Source organism: Saimiri boliviensis, chromosome 12, assembly GCF_048565385.1.
Source record: "Saimiri boliviensis isolate mSaiBol1 chromosome 12, mSaiBol1.pri, whole genome shotgun sequence".
Taxonomy (NCBI): Eukaryota; Metazoa; Chordata; class Mammalia; order Primates; family Cebidae; genus Saimiri; species Saimiri boliviensis.
Window position 1 is genome coordinate 1092312 of NC_133460.1, and position 15551 is coordinate 1107862.

The 15551-nt window shown below is 49.5% G+C and overlaps 1 protein-coding gene and 1 pseudogene across 1 annotated transcript in view; both read left to right on the forward strand.

Annotated features, from left to right (window-relative positions):
- TEKT5 (tektin 5) overlaps window positions 1-12406 on the forward strand; it is an 80845-nt gene extending 68439 nt beyond the window's left edge. Inside the window, exons 6-7 of the mRNA XM_003938737.4 lie at window positions 1918-2072; window positions 12101-12406. Coding sequence (XP_003938786.3) covers window positions 1918-2072; window positions 12101-12317 — 372 coding nt within the window. The 3' untranslated portion in view covers window positions 12318-12406. The remainder of the gene's footprint in view (window positions 1-1917; window positions 2073-12100) is intronic.
- LOC101028019 (large ribosomal subunit protein uL13 pseudogene) lies at window positions 10671-11310 on the forward strand (annotated as a pseudogene).
- Window positions 12407-15551: the final 3145 nt, after the last annotated feature.

A 15551-nucleotide genomic window follows, 5' to 3' on the forward strand; every position in this document is an offset into this window, starting at 1 on the left:
TTTTTACTAGAGACGGGGTTTCTCCATGTTGGTCAGGCTGGTCTTGAACTCCTGACCTCAGGTGATCTGCCCACCTCGGCCTCCCAAAGTGCTGAGATTACAGGCATGAGCCACCGTGCCTGGCCCTTTTTTTTGAGGAGTCTTGCTCTGTCGCCCAGGCTGGAGTGCAGTGGTGTGATCTTGGCTCACTGCAATCTCTGCCTCCTGCCGTCGAGTGATTCTTCTGCCTCAGTCTCCTGAGTAGCTGGGACTACAGGCATGTACTACCATGCCTAGCTAATTTCTGTATTATTAGTAGAGATGGGGTTTCACCATATTGGCCAGGCTGGTCTCAAACTCGTGACCTCATGATCTGCCTGCCTCGGCCTCCCAAAGTTGCTGGGATTACTGGCATGAGCCACTGCATCCCACCACTTTCTTTCTTCTTTATTCACTGATCTAGTTACTAAGAGGGTAAACTCTGGATTTGTTTGGATTTGTTTAAAAAAAAAAAATGGGCTGGGTGTAGTGGTTCACGCCTATAAATCCAGCACTTTCGGGGACTGAGGCAAGTGGATCACTTGAGGTCAGGAGTTTGAGACCAGCCCGGCCAACATGGTGAAACCCCATCTCTACTAAAAATACAAAAATCTGTCCGGGCGCGGTGGCTCAAGCCTGTTATCCCAGCACTTTGGGAGGCCGAGGCGGGTGGATCACGAGGTCAAGAGATCGAGACCATCCTGGTCAACATGGTGAAACCCCGTCTCTACTAAAAATACAAAAAAAATAGCTGGGCATGGTGGCGCGTGCCTGTAATCTCAGCTACTCGGGAGGCTGAGGCAGGAGAATTGCCTGAACCCAGGAGGCAGAGGTTGCGGTGAGCCGAGATCGCGCCATTGCACTCCAGCCTGGGTAACAAGAGCGAAACCCCTTCTCAAAAAAAAAAAAAAAAAAAAAAATCTGACAGGCAAGGTACCAAGTACCTGTAATTCCACCTGCTTGGGAGGCTGAGGCAGGAGAATCGCTTGAACCCAGGAGGCAGAGGTTGCAGTGAGTTGAGATCATGCCACTGCACTCCAGCCTGGGCACCTGGGCGACAGAGCAGGACTCTGTCTCAAAACAAACAAACAAACAAACAAGAAGGTAATTACTGGCCGGGCGCGGTGGCTCAAGCTTGTAATCCCAGCACTTTGGGAGGCCGAGGCGGGTGGATCACGAGGTCGAGAGATCGAGACCATCCTGGTCAACATGGTGAAACCCCGTCTCTACTAAAAATACAAAAAATTAGCTGGGCATGGTGGCGCGTGCCTGTAATCCCAGCTACTCAGGAGGCTGAGGCAGGAGAATTGCCTGAACCCAGGAGGCGGAGGTTGCGGTGAGCCGAGATCGCGCCATTGCACTCCAGCCTGGGTAACAAGAGCGAAACTCCGTCTCAAAAAAAAAAGAAGGTAATTACTAAGAAGATAAACTCTGGATCTGTTTGCATACATATATATGTATCCTTATATACAAATGAAGTGAAACTGGCTTGAAGATTGGCTCCTGTTGTGAAGTCTCTGTTACTCTGAAAGGCCTGCCGCCTCCTCCTCTCCCTCTCCTTCTCTGTCTCCCTCTTCGTCACTCCCTTCCTTTGCTTTCTTCCTGCTGAATACTGACTGGCAACTCTAATGGCTTTTGGAGATTCAGAACAAAAGCAACCATGGTACTGGCCAATCTTCCACGTCCACAGTGCCCTGGTGACTAGTGGTGCCTGAAGCAGCTTGTCAGGGTTTCTTAGGAAGGGTAAGCTCCCTGCCCCACAGGTGCTGAAGGCTGAGGATGGGCTATCTTAAGGGCCTGGCTGGAGGCTGACCTAGTTGACTTGAGGCCCATCCAGGCCCCTAGCCAGAAGAGGTCAGGAGGGCCTGGTGGGTGGTGACTCCTGTGTGTTCCCCACAGACGCTGCAGGAGATCTTCCAGGCTGAGAACACCATCATGCTGCTGGAAAGGTCCATCATGGCTAAGGAGGGCCCACTGAAGGTGGCCCAGACGAGGCTGGAGTGCCGGACCCGGCGCCCCAATGTGGAGCTGTGCAGGGACAACCCGCAGTTCAAGTAAGTGAGGGAGGCCAGAGGAGGTAGGAGAACCCCTGGGAATCCAGGAATGCGGGGGCGGTCTCTGGAGCTCCGAGGCGAACTGGGTCTGATAAACGGACTCACAGACAATTAGGACATCCAGTGCCACAACTCAACAGAGTGCAGGGTATGGGTGGAGTTCTGAGATGCAGCTCCGGCTGGACCACGGCATGGCTTCCTCTTCACCAGGAGCCCCACCTTTTGCACTATGGTCTTCTCACCTGCCTAAACGAGGGGTGGTTTTGTAACTCTGTTGTGCTCTAGAAACCTTCCTGTTTTCCCTTGAAAGCCAAGGAGATGGTAGCGTCCTGGGCAGTGGCTTCACCTTCTCATCCAGGCTCCCATGAAAGAGACACGTGGCTCATTCCTCACTCATTTCCCACCTCCGTCTTTGTAAAGGTCTCACCATGAAGCCCTGGAAGAGCCTCATGAGCTCCTCACTGATGGATCCCACCCATCCTGCTGTGCTAAAAAAAGGCTGATGTCTATGGACAAAGGGCTTTCTCAGAGGAAATGGGGTGAAAAGCTCATGCCAGCCCAGGAAGGAGGTTTGTAGGGGGCAGAAGGGCAGGAATTGTAATAGGATGATGGCCAGGCCAAGAGGGAACAAGTCATTAGACATGAGGATTATTTCTCATAAATGTCTAGCTTGGGGAAAACCACTTGGCCGTTCTGTTCCCCCTGTACTAGAGGCATTATCTTAGTTGTCTATTGCTATGTAATAAATTACTCCAAAAGGTAGTGCCTCGAAAGAACCACATGTGTTTCCTCAGTTTCTGTGGGTTAGGAATTGGGCTAGGTTCCTTGCTAGGTTCCACGTGTCAGGGTCTTCCACAGGTTGCAGCCAAGGTGTTGGCTGGGGCTGTGGTCTGACAAGGCTACACATCCAACTTACTCCCATGGTTTTTGGCAGAACTCAGTTCTTTGCGGGCTGTTGTCTGGCAGCCAGCCTCGCTTCCTTGGCCTGTGGGTTTCTCCAGCATGGCGGCTTGCTCCAACAAAGCATGGAAGCCAGAAGGACCATGATGGTACCGGCAGCAAGGATGTCACAGTCTTACCTAACCATGGAAGTGACAGCCCATCCCTCTTTCCGCATACTTTTCTTTAGAAGCAAGTCACTAGGTTCAGCCCACACTCAAGGATATGCTACCAAGAGGTGGGGATCATTGAGGGTCATCCTTGGAACTTCCTCCCACGGGCACTAACAGGGCTTCTGGTGGAGTGGGAGGAGCCTGAGTTCGGTCCCATTTCAGCAGCTCATTTACTCCATAAACCTTATTCTGCATTCACTGTGCCCAGGGCTGTGCTCACCGGGTTTCATAGCAGTGCTGCTCTTTCAACAAGACACTGAGTTGATACCCGCCAAGAGAAGAAGATGGAAAGGACCATCTTCAGGCTTCCTTGGGCACATTACTTCAGCACTGACTTATAGCAAGGGAAGTTCACCCTGATGTCTAACTGCAATCCCTTGAGCTTATTTTGAGTTCTATCCCCTTTAGTCTTACTCCTAGGGGAGCTGAGGAGTCAGTTATTGCTACTTTTGTCAAATGGGAAGATAAATTGAGGTCCAGAGAGGTTGAAAAAGCCATCCGAGTCACACAGAACTAAAGCCAGGGCTTGACTGGGCAGGGAGTGCAGGTTTTGGTGTAGTGATGGACGCTGCTCCCTCCATCCTGGTGTGGAGACCTCACTCCTAGAAGTGGAGAGATGTCAAGAAAAGAGATAGGAGTCAGGAGAAGGAGACAGATAAGAAAAAGTGCTGGATGGTTCCCAATTGATGATTTTTGCACAGCCTCAGTTACCACCTAGATAACCATTTAGGAAATGGAAAAAGCAGGGTGTGTGTTGGGGTGGAGGTAGAGGGGCAGGCAAAGTGATCCAAGGCTTTGAACTTGAGGGCCTGAGGTTTCCCACCACTTTGGGAGGACAAGGAAGGAAAATCACTTGAGGCCAGGAGTTTGAGACCAGCCTGGACAACATAGCAAGATCCCGTCTCTACAAAAAATACAAAATCAGCCAGGCATGGTGGCATGTGCCTATAGTCCCAGCTGTACGGGAGGCAGAGGTCGAAGGATTGCTTAAGGCCAGGAGTTGGAGGCTGCAGTGAGCTATGATTACACCATTGCACTCCACCCTGGGCAACAGCAACATCCCACAGATCTACTGCTGGCTTGCAAGGTCTTCAGCCCTGGAAGTGGGCTGGATGGGTCTAGGTCCTGGGTGCAGGAGAGTGGGGTCTGGTCTCTGCTGATCTGTCTTCTACCTGCCCCTACTTCTTAGATGCTCAGGCTGAGCCCCAGCACCTCCTGGGGTGATGATCCCTTTGCCTTCCCCATGGGACTTCTTCCTCTTTTGTTTTTTTTTTTTTTTTTGAAATGGAGTCTCACTCTGTTGTCCAGGCTGGAGTGCAATGGCGTGATGTCGGCTCACTGTAAGCTCTGCCTCCTGGGTTCAAGCAATTCTCCTGCCTCAGCCTCCCAGGTAGCTGGGATTACAGGCAAGCACCACCATGCCTGGCTAATTTTTGTATTTTTTAGTGGAGACAGGGTTTCACTCTGTTGGCCAGGCTGGTCTTGAACTCCTGATCTTAAGTGATCAACCTGCCTCAGCCTCCCAAAGTGCTGAGATTACAGGCATGAGCCACTGTGCCCAGTCTCCCAGGGGACTTCTACAAAACAGGGCTTCTGGGGGAGTTGCCAGATGTCCTGGAGGACTCACTGCTTTGGGGCAAGCTCTCTGCCTTTCTGTTTGACAGTCATACCACCAAGGAGGACAGGCAGAGGGCAACGGGGCGGAGCATGTTTGGTTCAGGAGCTGGGCTGTGTATGTGTCTACGTCTGTGCATGTTGTGTTTTGATTTGTGTGCATGGCTATCTTGGGAACTGAGATCAAAGGACTCAGGCTGTCTGTCTTCTCCAGTGACCAAATTGTCCCATCTGTGCGTGATCATACTTGCCCCCATGCCCTCCATTCCCGCCTTTGGGCCATCTTCTTCCTTTTTCTCTACAAGTGGTCTCTTTTCCTCTGACCTACTCCAATCACTGGAGTCCCATCCATACCCATCCCCAGAAAGAAAGTCCATTTAAAATTGAACTTTAAAGGCTAGGTGGGGCAGTTCATGCCTGTAACGCCAGCACTTTGGGAGGCTGAGGTGTAGGATCACATGAGGCCAGGAGTTTGAGACCAGCCTGGACAACATAGCAAGACCCCATCTCTATAAAAAATATAAAAATAGGCCAGGCGTGGTGGCACGTGTCTGTAGTCCAAGCTACTCAGGAGGCTGAAGCAGGAGGATTGCTTAGGCATAGAAGTTGGAGGCTGCAGCGAGCTATAATCATGCCACTGTACTCCAGCCTGGGCAGCAGAGCAACACGTTGCCCAAAAAAAAAAAAAAAAAAAAAAAATGAACTTTAACTAAAATAGAGTTAAAAACTCAATTCCTTATTCACCCTAACCACATTTCAAGTGCTCAGTATTCACATGTGCCTAGGGTCTACCATATCAGACAGCATAGCACAGAACATCTCCCTTGGTCTAGAAAGTTCTATCAGACAGTGCTGGTAGAAGTTTCCAGGCTGCTCCTGTCACTTCTCTTTGCTTCCCTCTAGCCCAGGCTTACCATGGGGAAGTTCACCCAGCTTCATGTCCTCCGGTCCTGAGCACAGTTTCATTGTCTCTTCTCCCCAGAGGTGGGACCTGCAGCACAGTCCCCCACCCCAGTCACTGTCACAGTCCACCTGCTGCCTTCATTTCCTAGGGCTGCTATCACAAATTACTCTAAACTGGGTGGGTACAGACAACACAAGTTTATTCCCTTACAGCTTTGGAGGGCAGAAGTCACAAATCAAGGTTGCTGCTCCTGGAGGCTCTGAGAGAGGCTGTTCCCTGTCCCTCTCCCAGCTCCAGGGGGCTGTGGGCAGTCCTCGGCGTCCCTCAGCTTGTAGCCATGTCGCTCCCGTCTCTGCCTCCATCAGCACATGGCTTTAGCCCCTGCATGTCTCCGTGTCTCAAACCTGCCTCTCCTTTCCTTCTAAGGAGATCAGTCATTGCATTTAGGCGTCACCCTAACTCCAGGATGGGCTTATTTTAAGATCCTTAACTTCATTATACCTGCAAAGACCTTACTTCCTAACGGCATCACAGGCACCTGGGGGAACGTATCTTCCGGGGGAACACCATCCCATCTGCTCCATGCGATACCATAATAACCTCCTAACCTTTCTCCTGCCTCTACTCTTGCCCCCTCCAATCTCGTCTTACACAGCAGCCTGGAGGTTATCCCGAAACTTGGATCAGCATGTCATTCTCTTGTTTCAAACCCCCTGCCCTCACCCCATTGCTTCTCATGGCTCTGAGAACAAACCCAAGCCCCTTAATTTTGCATGTGCTTTTCTCTCTTTTTTTTAAAGACTGAATTTTACTCTATTGCCCAGGCTGGAGTGCAGTGGTGCTATCTTGGCTCACTGCAACCTCTGCCTCCCAGGTTCAGGCAATTTTCATGCCTCAGCCTTCAGAGTAGCTAGGATTACAGGCACTTTCCACCACTTCTGGCCAGTTTTGTTTTGTTTTTGTTTTTCAGTAGAGATGGGGTTTCACCATGTTGGCTAGGTTGGTCTCGAACTCCTGACCTCAAGTCATCTCTCTGACTCAGCCTCCCAAAGTGCTGGGATTACAGGCATGAGCCACCATGCCAGCTGCTTTTCTCTTTAAAAATGCACTCAGTGTCCAACTCAGTAGCCATGTGTGGTTATTTAAATAATCTAAAACTAAATTCATTAAATGTATTTATTTATTTAATTTATTTTTGAGGCAGCATCTCTGTCACCTAGGCTGGAGTGCACTGCTTGGCTCACTGCACCCTCCACCTCCCTGGTTCAAGCCATTCTCCTGCCTTAGTCTCCCTAGTAGCTGGGATTATATGCATGTGCTACCATGCCTGGCTAAATTTTGTAGAGACATGGTTTTGTCATGTTGGCCAGGCTGGTCTTCAACTCCTGACCTCAAGAGATTCCCCTGCCTGAGCCTCCCAAAGTGCTGCAATTACAGGCATGAGCCACTGTTCCTGGCTGATTTATTTGTTTGTTTGTTTGTTTGTTTGTTTGTTTGTTTGTTTTGAGACAATCTTGCTCTGTCACCCAGGCTGGAGTGCAGAGGCATGATCTCGGCTCACTGCAACCTCTGCCTCATGGGTTCAAGCGATTCTTGTGCCTCAGCCCCCCAAGTAGCTGAGATTACAGGTGTGCACAACACCCGGCTAATTTTTTTTTATTTTTAGTAGAGACGGCATTTTGCCATGTTGGCCAGGCTGGTCTGAAACCCCTGACGTCAAGTGATTTACCCACTTCAGCCTCCCGAAGTGCTGGGATTACAAGTATGAGTCACCACACCCAGCCAAAATTTAAATTTTAAAGTAATACAATTAAAAAGTCAGCTTCTCAATTGCATGGCCACATTCAAGTGTTCATTAGGCTCATGGGGCTGGTGGGTACCATATTGGATGGTGCAGATATAGACCATTTCCATCTTCACAGAAAGTTCTACTCCATGCCACTGCTGCAGCATACTTTCTCTCTTGGTCTTCGCATGTCTAACTCAGTCTGATCTTTCTTCTCTGCTCCAAGTCCTTGCCTGGGAGGCTGAGGGAGGAGGGTCACTTGAGTCCAAGAGTTTGAGACCAACCTGGAGGCAAAAAAAGAAGAAACCGCATCCCAATAAAATTGTTTTTTTGAATAGCCAGGTGTGGTGCATGCCTGTAGCCTCAGCTGTGTGGGAGGCTAAGGCAGGAGGATCTCTTGAACCCAGAGGTTTGAGGTTGCAGTAAGCTATCATGGCACCACTGCACTCCAGCCTGGTTGACAGAGGGAGACCTTGTCTAAAAAAAAAAAAAAAAATTAGACCGGGCGCGGTGGCTCAAGCCTGTAATCCCAGCACTTTGGGAGGCTGAGGCGGGTGGATCACGAGGTCAAGAGATCAAGACCGTCCTGGTCAATATGGTGAAACCCATCTCTACTAAAAATACAAAAAAAAGTAGCTGGGCATGGTGGCGCGTGCCTGTAATCCCAGCTACTCAGGAGGCTGAGGCAGGAGAATTGCCTGAACCCAGGAGGCGGAGGTTGTGGTGAGCCGAGATCGCGCCATTGCACGCCAGCCTGGGTAACAGGAGCGAAACTCCGTATCAAAAAAAAAAAAAAAAAAAAAGAAATTGTGATAAAGTATGAGTAACACAAAATTTACCGTCAGTGACATTTAGGATATTCATGCTGTTGTGCAACCCTCACCACTCTCTAGTTCTATTGCAGCGGGAAAGGCCGCAAAACAATCTCTTGAACACCGAACTGGGAAGGAAGGGGTGATTTATTCAGCCAGGAACAGCTACCATGGCATAGTTGCCTAACAGCAGAGCTCCCCTAACGAAGAAAATCCCTGCCCTTTTAAAGGCTTACAACTCCAGAAATTACAAGTGAAAGGGTCTTGATCCATGAAGTAGGTGTTGGGTATGTGACTTAGGTGGGAGTGTGATAGTGTTTAAGTAAAAACAATGCCTTCCAGAAAGATTCCTCCATACCATGCCTGTGAGCCAGGCATCCCCAAACTTTTTACACAGGGGATCAGTTGACTGTCCCTCAGACCATTGGAGGGCCACCACATACTGTGCTCCTCTCACTGACTGCCAGTGAAAGAGGTGCCCCTTCCTGAAGTGCAGCGGGGGGTCCGGATAAATGGCCTCGGGGCCGCATGTGGGGGTAGGGGGCAGCCGTAGTTTGGGGACGCCTGCTGTGAGCTATGGGAGTGCTATTAAGGGTGGCCCTTGGTCTGCCAGCCTTTACTTCTATTAAAGGCACTGTAGAAGTCTAGGGAGAAGGGCTTTTAGAAGCCTAAGAGGATTAAGGGTCTCCTTCCTCACTATGACATTTTCATCACTCCAAAAGGAATCCTGTATCCATTAAGCAATCTTCTACATTCTCTTCACCCCCTGACCCATGGAAGTCACCAGTTAACTTTCGGTCTGTATAACTTTGCCTATTCTGGATGTTTCTTTTTATATATATATATAATTTTTTTTTTTTTTGAGTTGGAGTTTTGCTCTTGTTACCCAGGCTGGAGTGCAATGGGCGTGACCTTGGCTCACTGCAACCTCTGCCTCCTGGGTTCAAGCGATTCTCCTGCCTCAGCCTCCCAAGTAGCTGGGATTACAGGCACACGCTACCACACCTGGCTAATTTTTTGTATTTTTAGTAGAGACAGGGTTTCTCCATGTTTGTCAGGCTGGTCTCGAACTCCCAACCTCAGGTGATGTAATCGCATCAGCCTCCCAAAGTGCTGGGATTAGAGGCAAGACCCACCTCGCCTGGCCTCTATTCTGGATGTTTCATGTGAATGTAATCATGCAATATTTGTTCTTTTGTGTCTGGCTTCCTTTGTTTAGCATAATGGTTTTTTGTTGTTTCGTTTTTGAGCTGGAGTCTTGCTCTTTTGCCCAGGATGGAGCACAATGGCACAGTCTTGGCTCTCTACAACCTCCATCTCCTGGGTTCAAGTGATCCTGCTGCCTTACCCTCCCAAGTAACTAGCACTACAGGCACCCGCTGCCATGCCCAGCTAATTTTTGTATTTTTAGTAGAGACGTGGTTTCACCATGTTGGCCAGGCTAGTCTTGAGCTCCTGACCTTGTGATCCACCCGCCTCAGCCTCCCAAAGTGCTGGGATTACAGGTGTGAGCCACCGTGCCTGGCCCTGCATAATGGTTTTCAAGGTTCATCCATGTTGTCACATGTGTTAGTATTTCGTTCTTTTTAAATATAGCTGAATAATATTCCATTTTGTGGATTGATTACATTGTGCTTATCCACTCATCCATCCATGCATGGACATTTGAGCTGTTGCCACCTTTTGGCTATTGTGAATAGGGCTGCTGTGAACACTGATGTATGCATTTTGGTTTGAACACCTGTTTTTCATTCTTTTGGATATACACCCAGAAGCAGAACTGCTGGACTGGATAGTAAGTCTAGGTCGAACTCACGGAGGAATCTCTGGATTGGTCTCCTGTCCTGTTTTATCATCCTGTCTTATTTCTTACTTTGTGTGCATTATCCTGGACAGCTGTCTCATGTATTTCCTTGTCTACCTGTTCTGCCTCTACCTTCTCCTGGAGGGCTGAGCCTTGCCTGTCACGCTCACTGTTGTCTCTCAGTGCCAGGTACAGTTCCCGGTACACGGTGAGTGCATCTACCTTCAACCGCTGAATAACCTGTGCCAGGTCGGGCACAGTGACTCAGGCTTATAATCCCAGCACTTTGAGAGGTCAAGGCAGGTGGATTACTTGAGGTCAGGAGTTCAAGACCAGCCTGGCCAATGTGGTGAAAGCCCGCCTGTACTAAAAAAAATACAAATATTAGTTGGATGTTGTGGTGTGTGCCTGTAATACCAGCGACTCAGGAGGCTGAAGCAGAATTGCTTGAACCCAGGAGGCAGAGGTTGTAGTGAGCCAAGATCATGCCACTGCACTCCAGTCTGGGTGACAGAGCAAGACTGTCTCAAAAAATAATAAACAGCTTTCCCAGGTGACTGCCGAAGATGACGGAGGTGTGGGTCCTGGTGCTCCATGGCCGCGGCCATCTCCTGGGCCGCCTATAGACATCGTGGCTAAGCAGGTACTCCTGGGCTGGAAGGCAGTGGTCATACGCTATGAGGGCATCAATATTTCTGGCAATTTCTATAAAAACAAGTTGAAGTACTGGTTTTCCTCTGCAAGCGGATGAACACCAACCGTTCCTGAGGCCGCTACCACTTGCAGGCCCCCAGCCGCATCTTTCGGCGGACGGTGCAAGGCGTGCTGCCCCACAAGACCAAGCGAGGCCGGGCTGCCCTGGACCGCCTCGGGGTGTTTGACAGCATCCCACCACCCTATGACAAGAAATAGCGGATCGTGGTTCCCACTGCCCTCACGGTCGTGCGACTGAAGCCTGCGAGGAAGTTGGCCTATCTGGGATGCCTTGCTCATGAGGTTGGCCAGAAGTACCAGACAGTGACAGCCACCCTGGAGGAGAAGAGGAAGGAGAAAGCCAAGATACACGACCAGAAATAAAAACAGCTCATGGAGCTATGGAAACAGGCCGAGAAGAACGTGGAGAAGAAAACTGACAAATACACAGAGGTCCTCAAGACCCACGGACTTCTGGTCTGAGACCAATAAAGACTGTTAATTCCTCATGCTTGGCCTGGCCTGCCCTTCCTCCATCATCTCCCTGGAATGTGTGGGACCCAGGGGCAGGCAGCAGCAGTTGGGGTGCCACAGGCAGCCTGGGACATAGGAAGCTGGGAGCAAGGAAAGGGTCTTCGTCACTGCTTTCTGAGGTTACTTGAAAGCACTCGGAGAATTGTGTAGGTGTAATTTATCTGTGATCAATAGGAAAGGCAACCAGTTACTATTAGCAAAAGGGAGCCGGAAGACACGTTGGAGGGGCCCTTCCTTGTGAGTGGGGCGTCCGTTTAACTTTCCACCTGGTCATAAACTATACTCTGCGGCTGTTAGAATGTGCAAGCCCTTGGGGACAGCATGAGCTTGCTATTGTACAAAGGGTATTTATAGAAGCATAGACTGGAAAGATGCACAACCAAGGGGTTACAGGCATTGCTCGTGCTCCTTACCTGCATTTTATAATCAGAATCAAATAAATTACTTTTAAACAAAAAAAAAAGGTTGGGCGCAGTGGCTCATGCCTGTAATCCTAGCACTTTGGGAGGCCTAGGTGGGCAGATCACGAGGTCAGGAGATCAAGACCATCCTGAGCAACATGGTGAAATCTCATCTCTACTAAAAATACAAACATTACCCAGGCGCGGTGGCCTGTGCCTGTAATCCCAGCTACTCAGGAAGCTGAGGCAGGAGAATCATGAACCTGGAAGATGGAGATTGCAGTGAGCCGAGATCGCACCACTGTACTCTGTATCAAAAATAAATAAATAAATGAATAACCATAGCTTCTCCTCTGCCCTCACTGCAGGCTGGTGAACGAGGTGTTCACCATCGATGATACCCTGCAGACCCTCAAGCTGCGGCTGCGGGAGACACAGGACACGCTGCAGCTGCTGGTCATGACCAAGTGCCGGCTGGAGCATGAGCTCGCCATCAAGGCCAATACCCTCTGCATCGACAAGGAGAAGTGCATGGGCATGCGTAAGACTTTCCCCTGCACCCCGCGCCTGGTGGGCCACACCTGAGCACCACCCCGGCCCTTGGTGCCTCACTCCGTGCTGGCACAAAATTGGAAAAGGCCGAGAAACAAAATAAAACAGTATTTTATTTGGAAGGGGCCAACTTTCTCTCTTTTTCTTATCTGTTTGTTCTCTGCATTTCTTTCTTTCTTTCTCCCTCTCTCTTTCTCTGTTACCTGTTTGTCTTCTTAGGAGCACAGTGTAGGTGAGGGTGTTTTAAGATTAGACATGGCAGCTCAAAATCTAGAGCCCAACTCTGTCACTTAGGAGCTGTGTGGCCTCAAACAAGCTTCTAACCTGCAGTCCTCATCTATTGAAGGAGGGTAGTCCTAGGTGCAGGGGATTGTCAGCAGTGTGGGGCAGAGAAAAACAAAAACAAAAATAACCAGGATTTAGAATCAGAAGTTCTGGGGTTGAATCCCAGCCTTGGTAGTTGGAGTGTTTGTATGTATGTGAGTATGCGTGTATTTATTTATTTATTTGAGATAGAGTCTCACTGTGTCATACAGGTTTGAGTGCAGTGGGGCACTCTCGGCTCACTACAACCCCTGCCTCCCTGGTTCAAGCGGTTCCCCTGCCTCAGCCTCCCCAATAGTGGGAGTACAGGTGCCTGTCACCACACCTGGCTAATTTTTGTATTTTTAGTAGAGATGGGGTTTCACCATGTTGACCAGGCTGGTCTCGAACTCCTGACCTCAGGTGATCCACCCATGTCAGCCTCCCAAAGTGCTGGGACTACAGGTGTGAGCCATCACATCCACTGATGGAGTGTTTTAGAAATAGCTATGGGAGGCCAAGTGAGACGGCTCATGCCTCTAATCCCAGCACTTTGGGGAGCCCAGGTGGCTGGATCACTTGAGGCCAGTAGTTCCAGACCAGGCTGGCCAATGTAAGGAAGCAATGTCTCTACTAAAAATACAAAAATTTGCCCGGCGTGTTGGTGCAAACCTGTAGTCCCACCTTCTGGGGAGGCTAAGGTGGGAGAATCACTTGAACCTGGGAGGTGGAGTTTGCAGTAAGCCAAGATTGCTCCACTGCACTCCAGCCTAGATAACACAGCAAGACTCCCTATGAAAGTAAAAAAATTGCTATGGGAGAGAAAGGCAGAATTCATTCTGTGGGCTGGGAGTGGTGACTCACGTCTATAATTCCAGCACTTTGGGAGGCTAAGGCAGGCAGATCACAATGTCAGGAGTTCGAAACCAGCCTGGCCAACATAGTGAAACCCTGTCTCTACTAAAAATACAGAGGTTAGCTGGGCGTGGTGGTGCGTGCCTGTAGTCCTAGCTACTCGGGAGGCTGAGTCCCACCTTCTGGGGAGGCTAAGGTGGGAGAATCACTTGAACCCAGGAGGCAGAGGTTGCAGTGAGCTGAGATTGTGCCATTGCACTCCAGCCTGGGCAACAGAGCAACCCTCCATCTCAAAAACAAAAACAAACAAAAACAAAAATCCATTATGTGGATGGAATAGGAATTGAGGAAATGCTCTATGGGGAAGTGACATTGCCTCAAAAAGTAGTTCAGCATAAAATTACTCTATGACCCAGGAATTTCACTCCTAGGTGTTTACCCAAGAGAAGTGAAAACAATCCTCAAATACTTGTACATGAATGTTCAGAGCAGCACTGGTCACATTAGTCAAAAGGTGGAAGCAATCCAAATGTCTGTCCATGGGTAAATGGGAAAACAAAATGTGCTGAATCCTTATAATGGAGTGTGATTCAGCCATAAAGTAGAATGAAGCACTGATCCCCAGTACAACGTGGCTATACCTTGAAAACAGGATGCTCAATGAAAAAAGGCCAGATACAAATGCCACCTAGAGTGTGATTCCGTTTATGTGAAATGCCCAGAATAGGCAATTCGGTAGAAAGAGCAGGTACAGTTGCCGGGAGAGGGCAATGGGAGTGACTGCTTAGTGGGTACGGGGTTTTATTTTGGAGTGACAAAAATGTTTTGGAACTAGAGAGAGGCGGGTGCACAACACTGTGAATGCACTAAATGCCATAGAATTGTTAATTTTTGAGTTGGAGTCTCTCTCTGTTACCCAGGGTGGAGTGTAATGGCATGATCTTGGCTCACGGCAGCCTCCACCTCCTGGGATCAAGGATCTTCCTGCCTCAGCCTCCTGAGTAGCTGGGACTACAAACATGCACCATCGCTCCTAGCTAATTTTTTTTTTTTTTTTTTTTTTTTTTTGTAGAGGTGGGGTTTTGCCATGTTGCCCAGGCTGCTCTTGAACTCGTGGGCTCAAGCAATCCTCCCACCTCGGTCTCCCAAAGTGCTTAGTGTGCTGGCATGAGCCACCAGATGGGGCCTCTCTTTCTTAATATACCTCTTCCCTAAGGGATCTCACTCCTTCCCTTCCTTTTTTTTTCTTTTTTGAAATGGAGTTTTGCTCTTGTCGCCTAGGCTGGAGTGTGTGGCACAATCTCGGTTCCCTGCAACCTCTGCCTCCCTGGTTCATGCGATTCTCTTGCCTCAGCCTCCAGAGTAGCTGGAACTATAGGCACATGCCACCGCGCCAGGCTAATTTTTTGTGTTTTTAGCAGAGACGGGGTTTCACCATGTTGGCCAGGCTGGTCTCAAACTCCTGACCTCAAGTGATCTACCTGCCTTGGCCTCCTAAAGTGCTGGGATTACAGGCGTGAGCCACCGCGCTTTCCCCTCCTTTTAATCCCATTCATCCGCCACTGACTCCCAAATTTCTGGCTTCTAAACCCAGGCTCCTGAACCCAGCTCCTGATGACAATTCGAGCTTCACCCACCCAGCTCCGGGCTATCCCCTGTTCCTCCCTACGTAAATGTGCCACCAGCTGATCCCCAAGCTTGGAGCCATCCTTGATTCCTCTCTGCCTCCCACAGCGCACATTTAATTCATCAGCAAGTCATGTGCATACTACCTCCCTAATTTTTCCTGAATTTGGCCACTGCTCGCCTTCTCCTCTGTTACCATCAGAGATAAGTGCCTACTATGTCTCACCTGGGCAACAGGTACAGTGGGGAATGAAGATGAGTCAGCTTGGACTGTGACCCCCAGGCACTTACAGGTGCTACTAGGAGACACAGGGCCTCTACACCACCAGATGCAGCTACATTTAGGCAGACTGGGATCAGTGATCTCTCAGGAAAGATCAACTTTGAAGTCACGCACTTGAGTTGGAAGGTTCCTGTAATTCAGTGAGCCTTAGTCTCCTTGTCTGTAAAATGGCTCCCTCTACATGAGGATGTCTTGGAAAA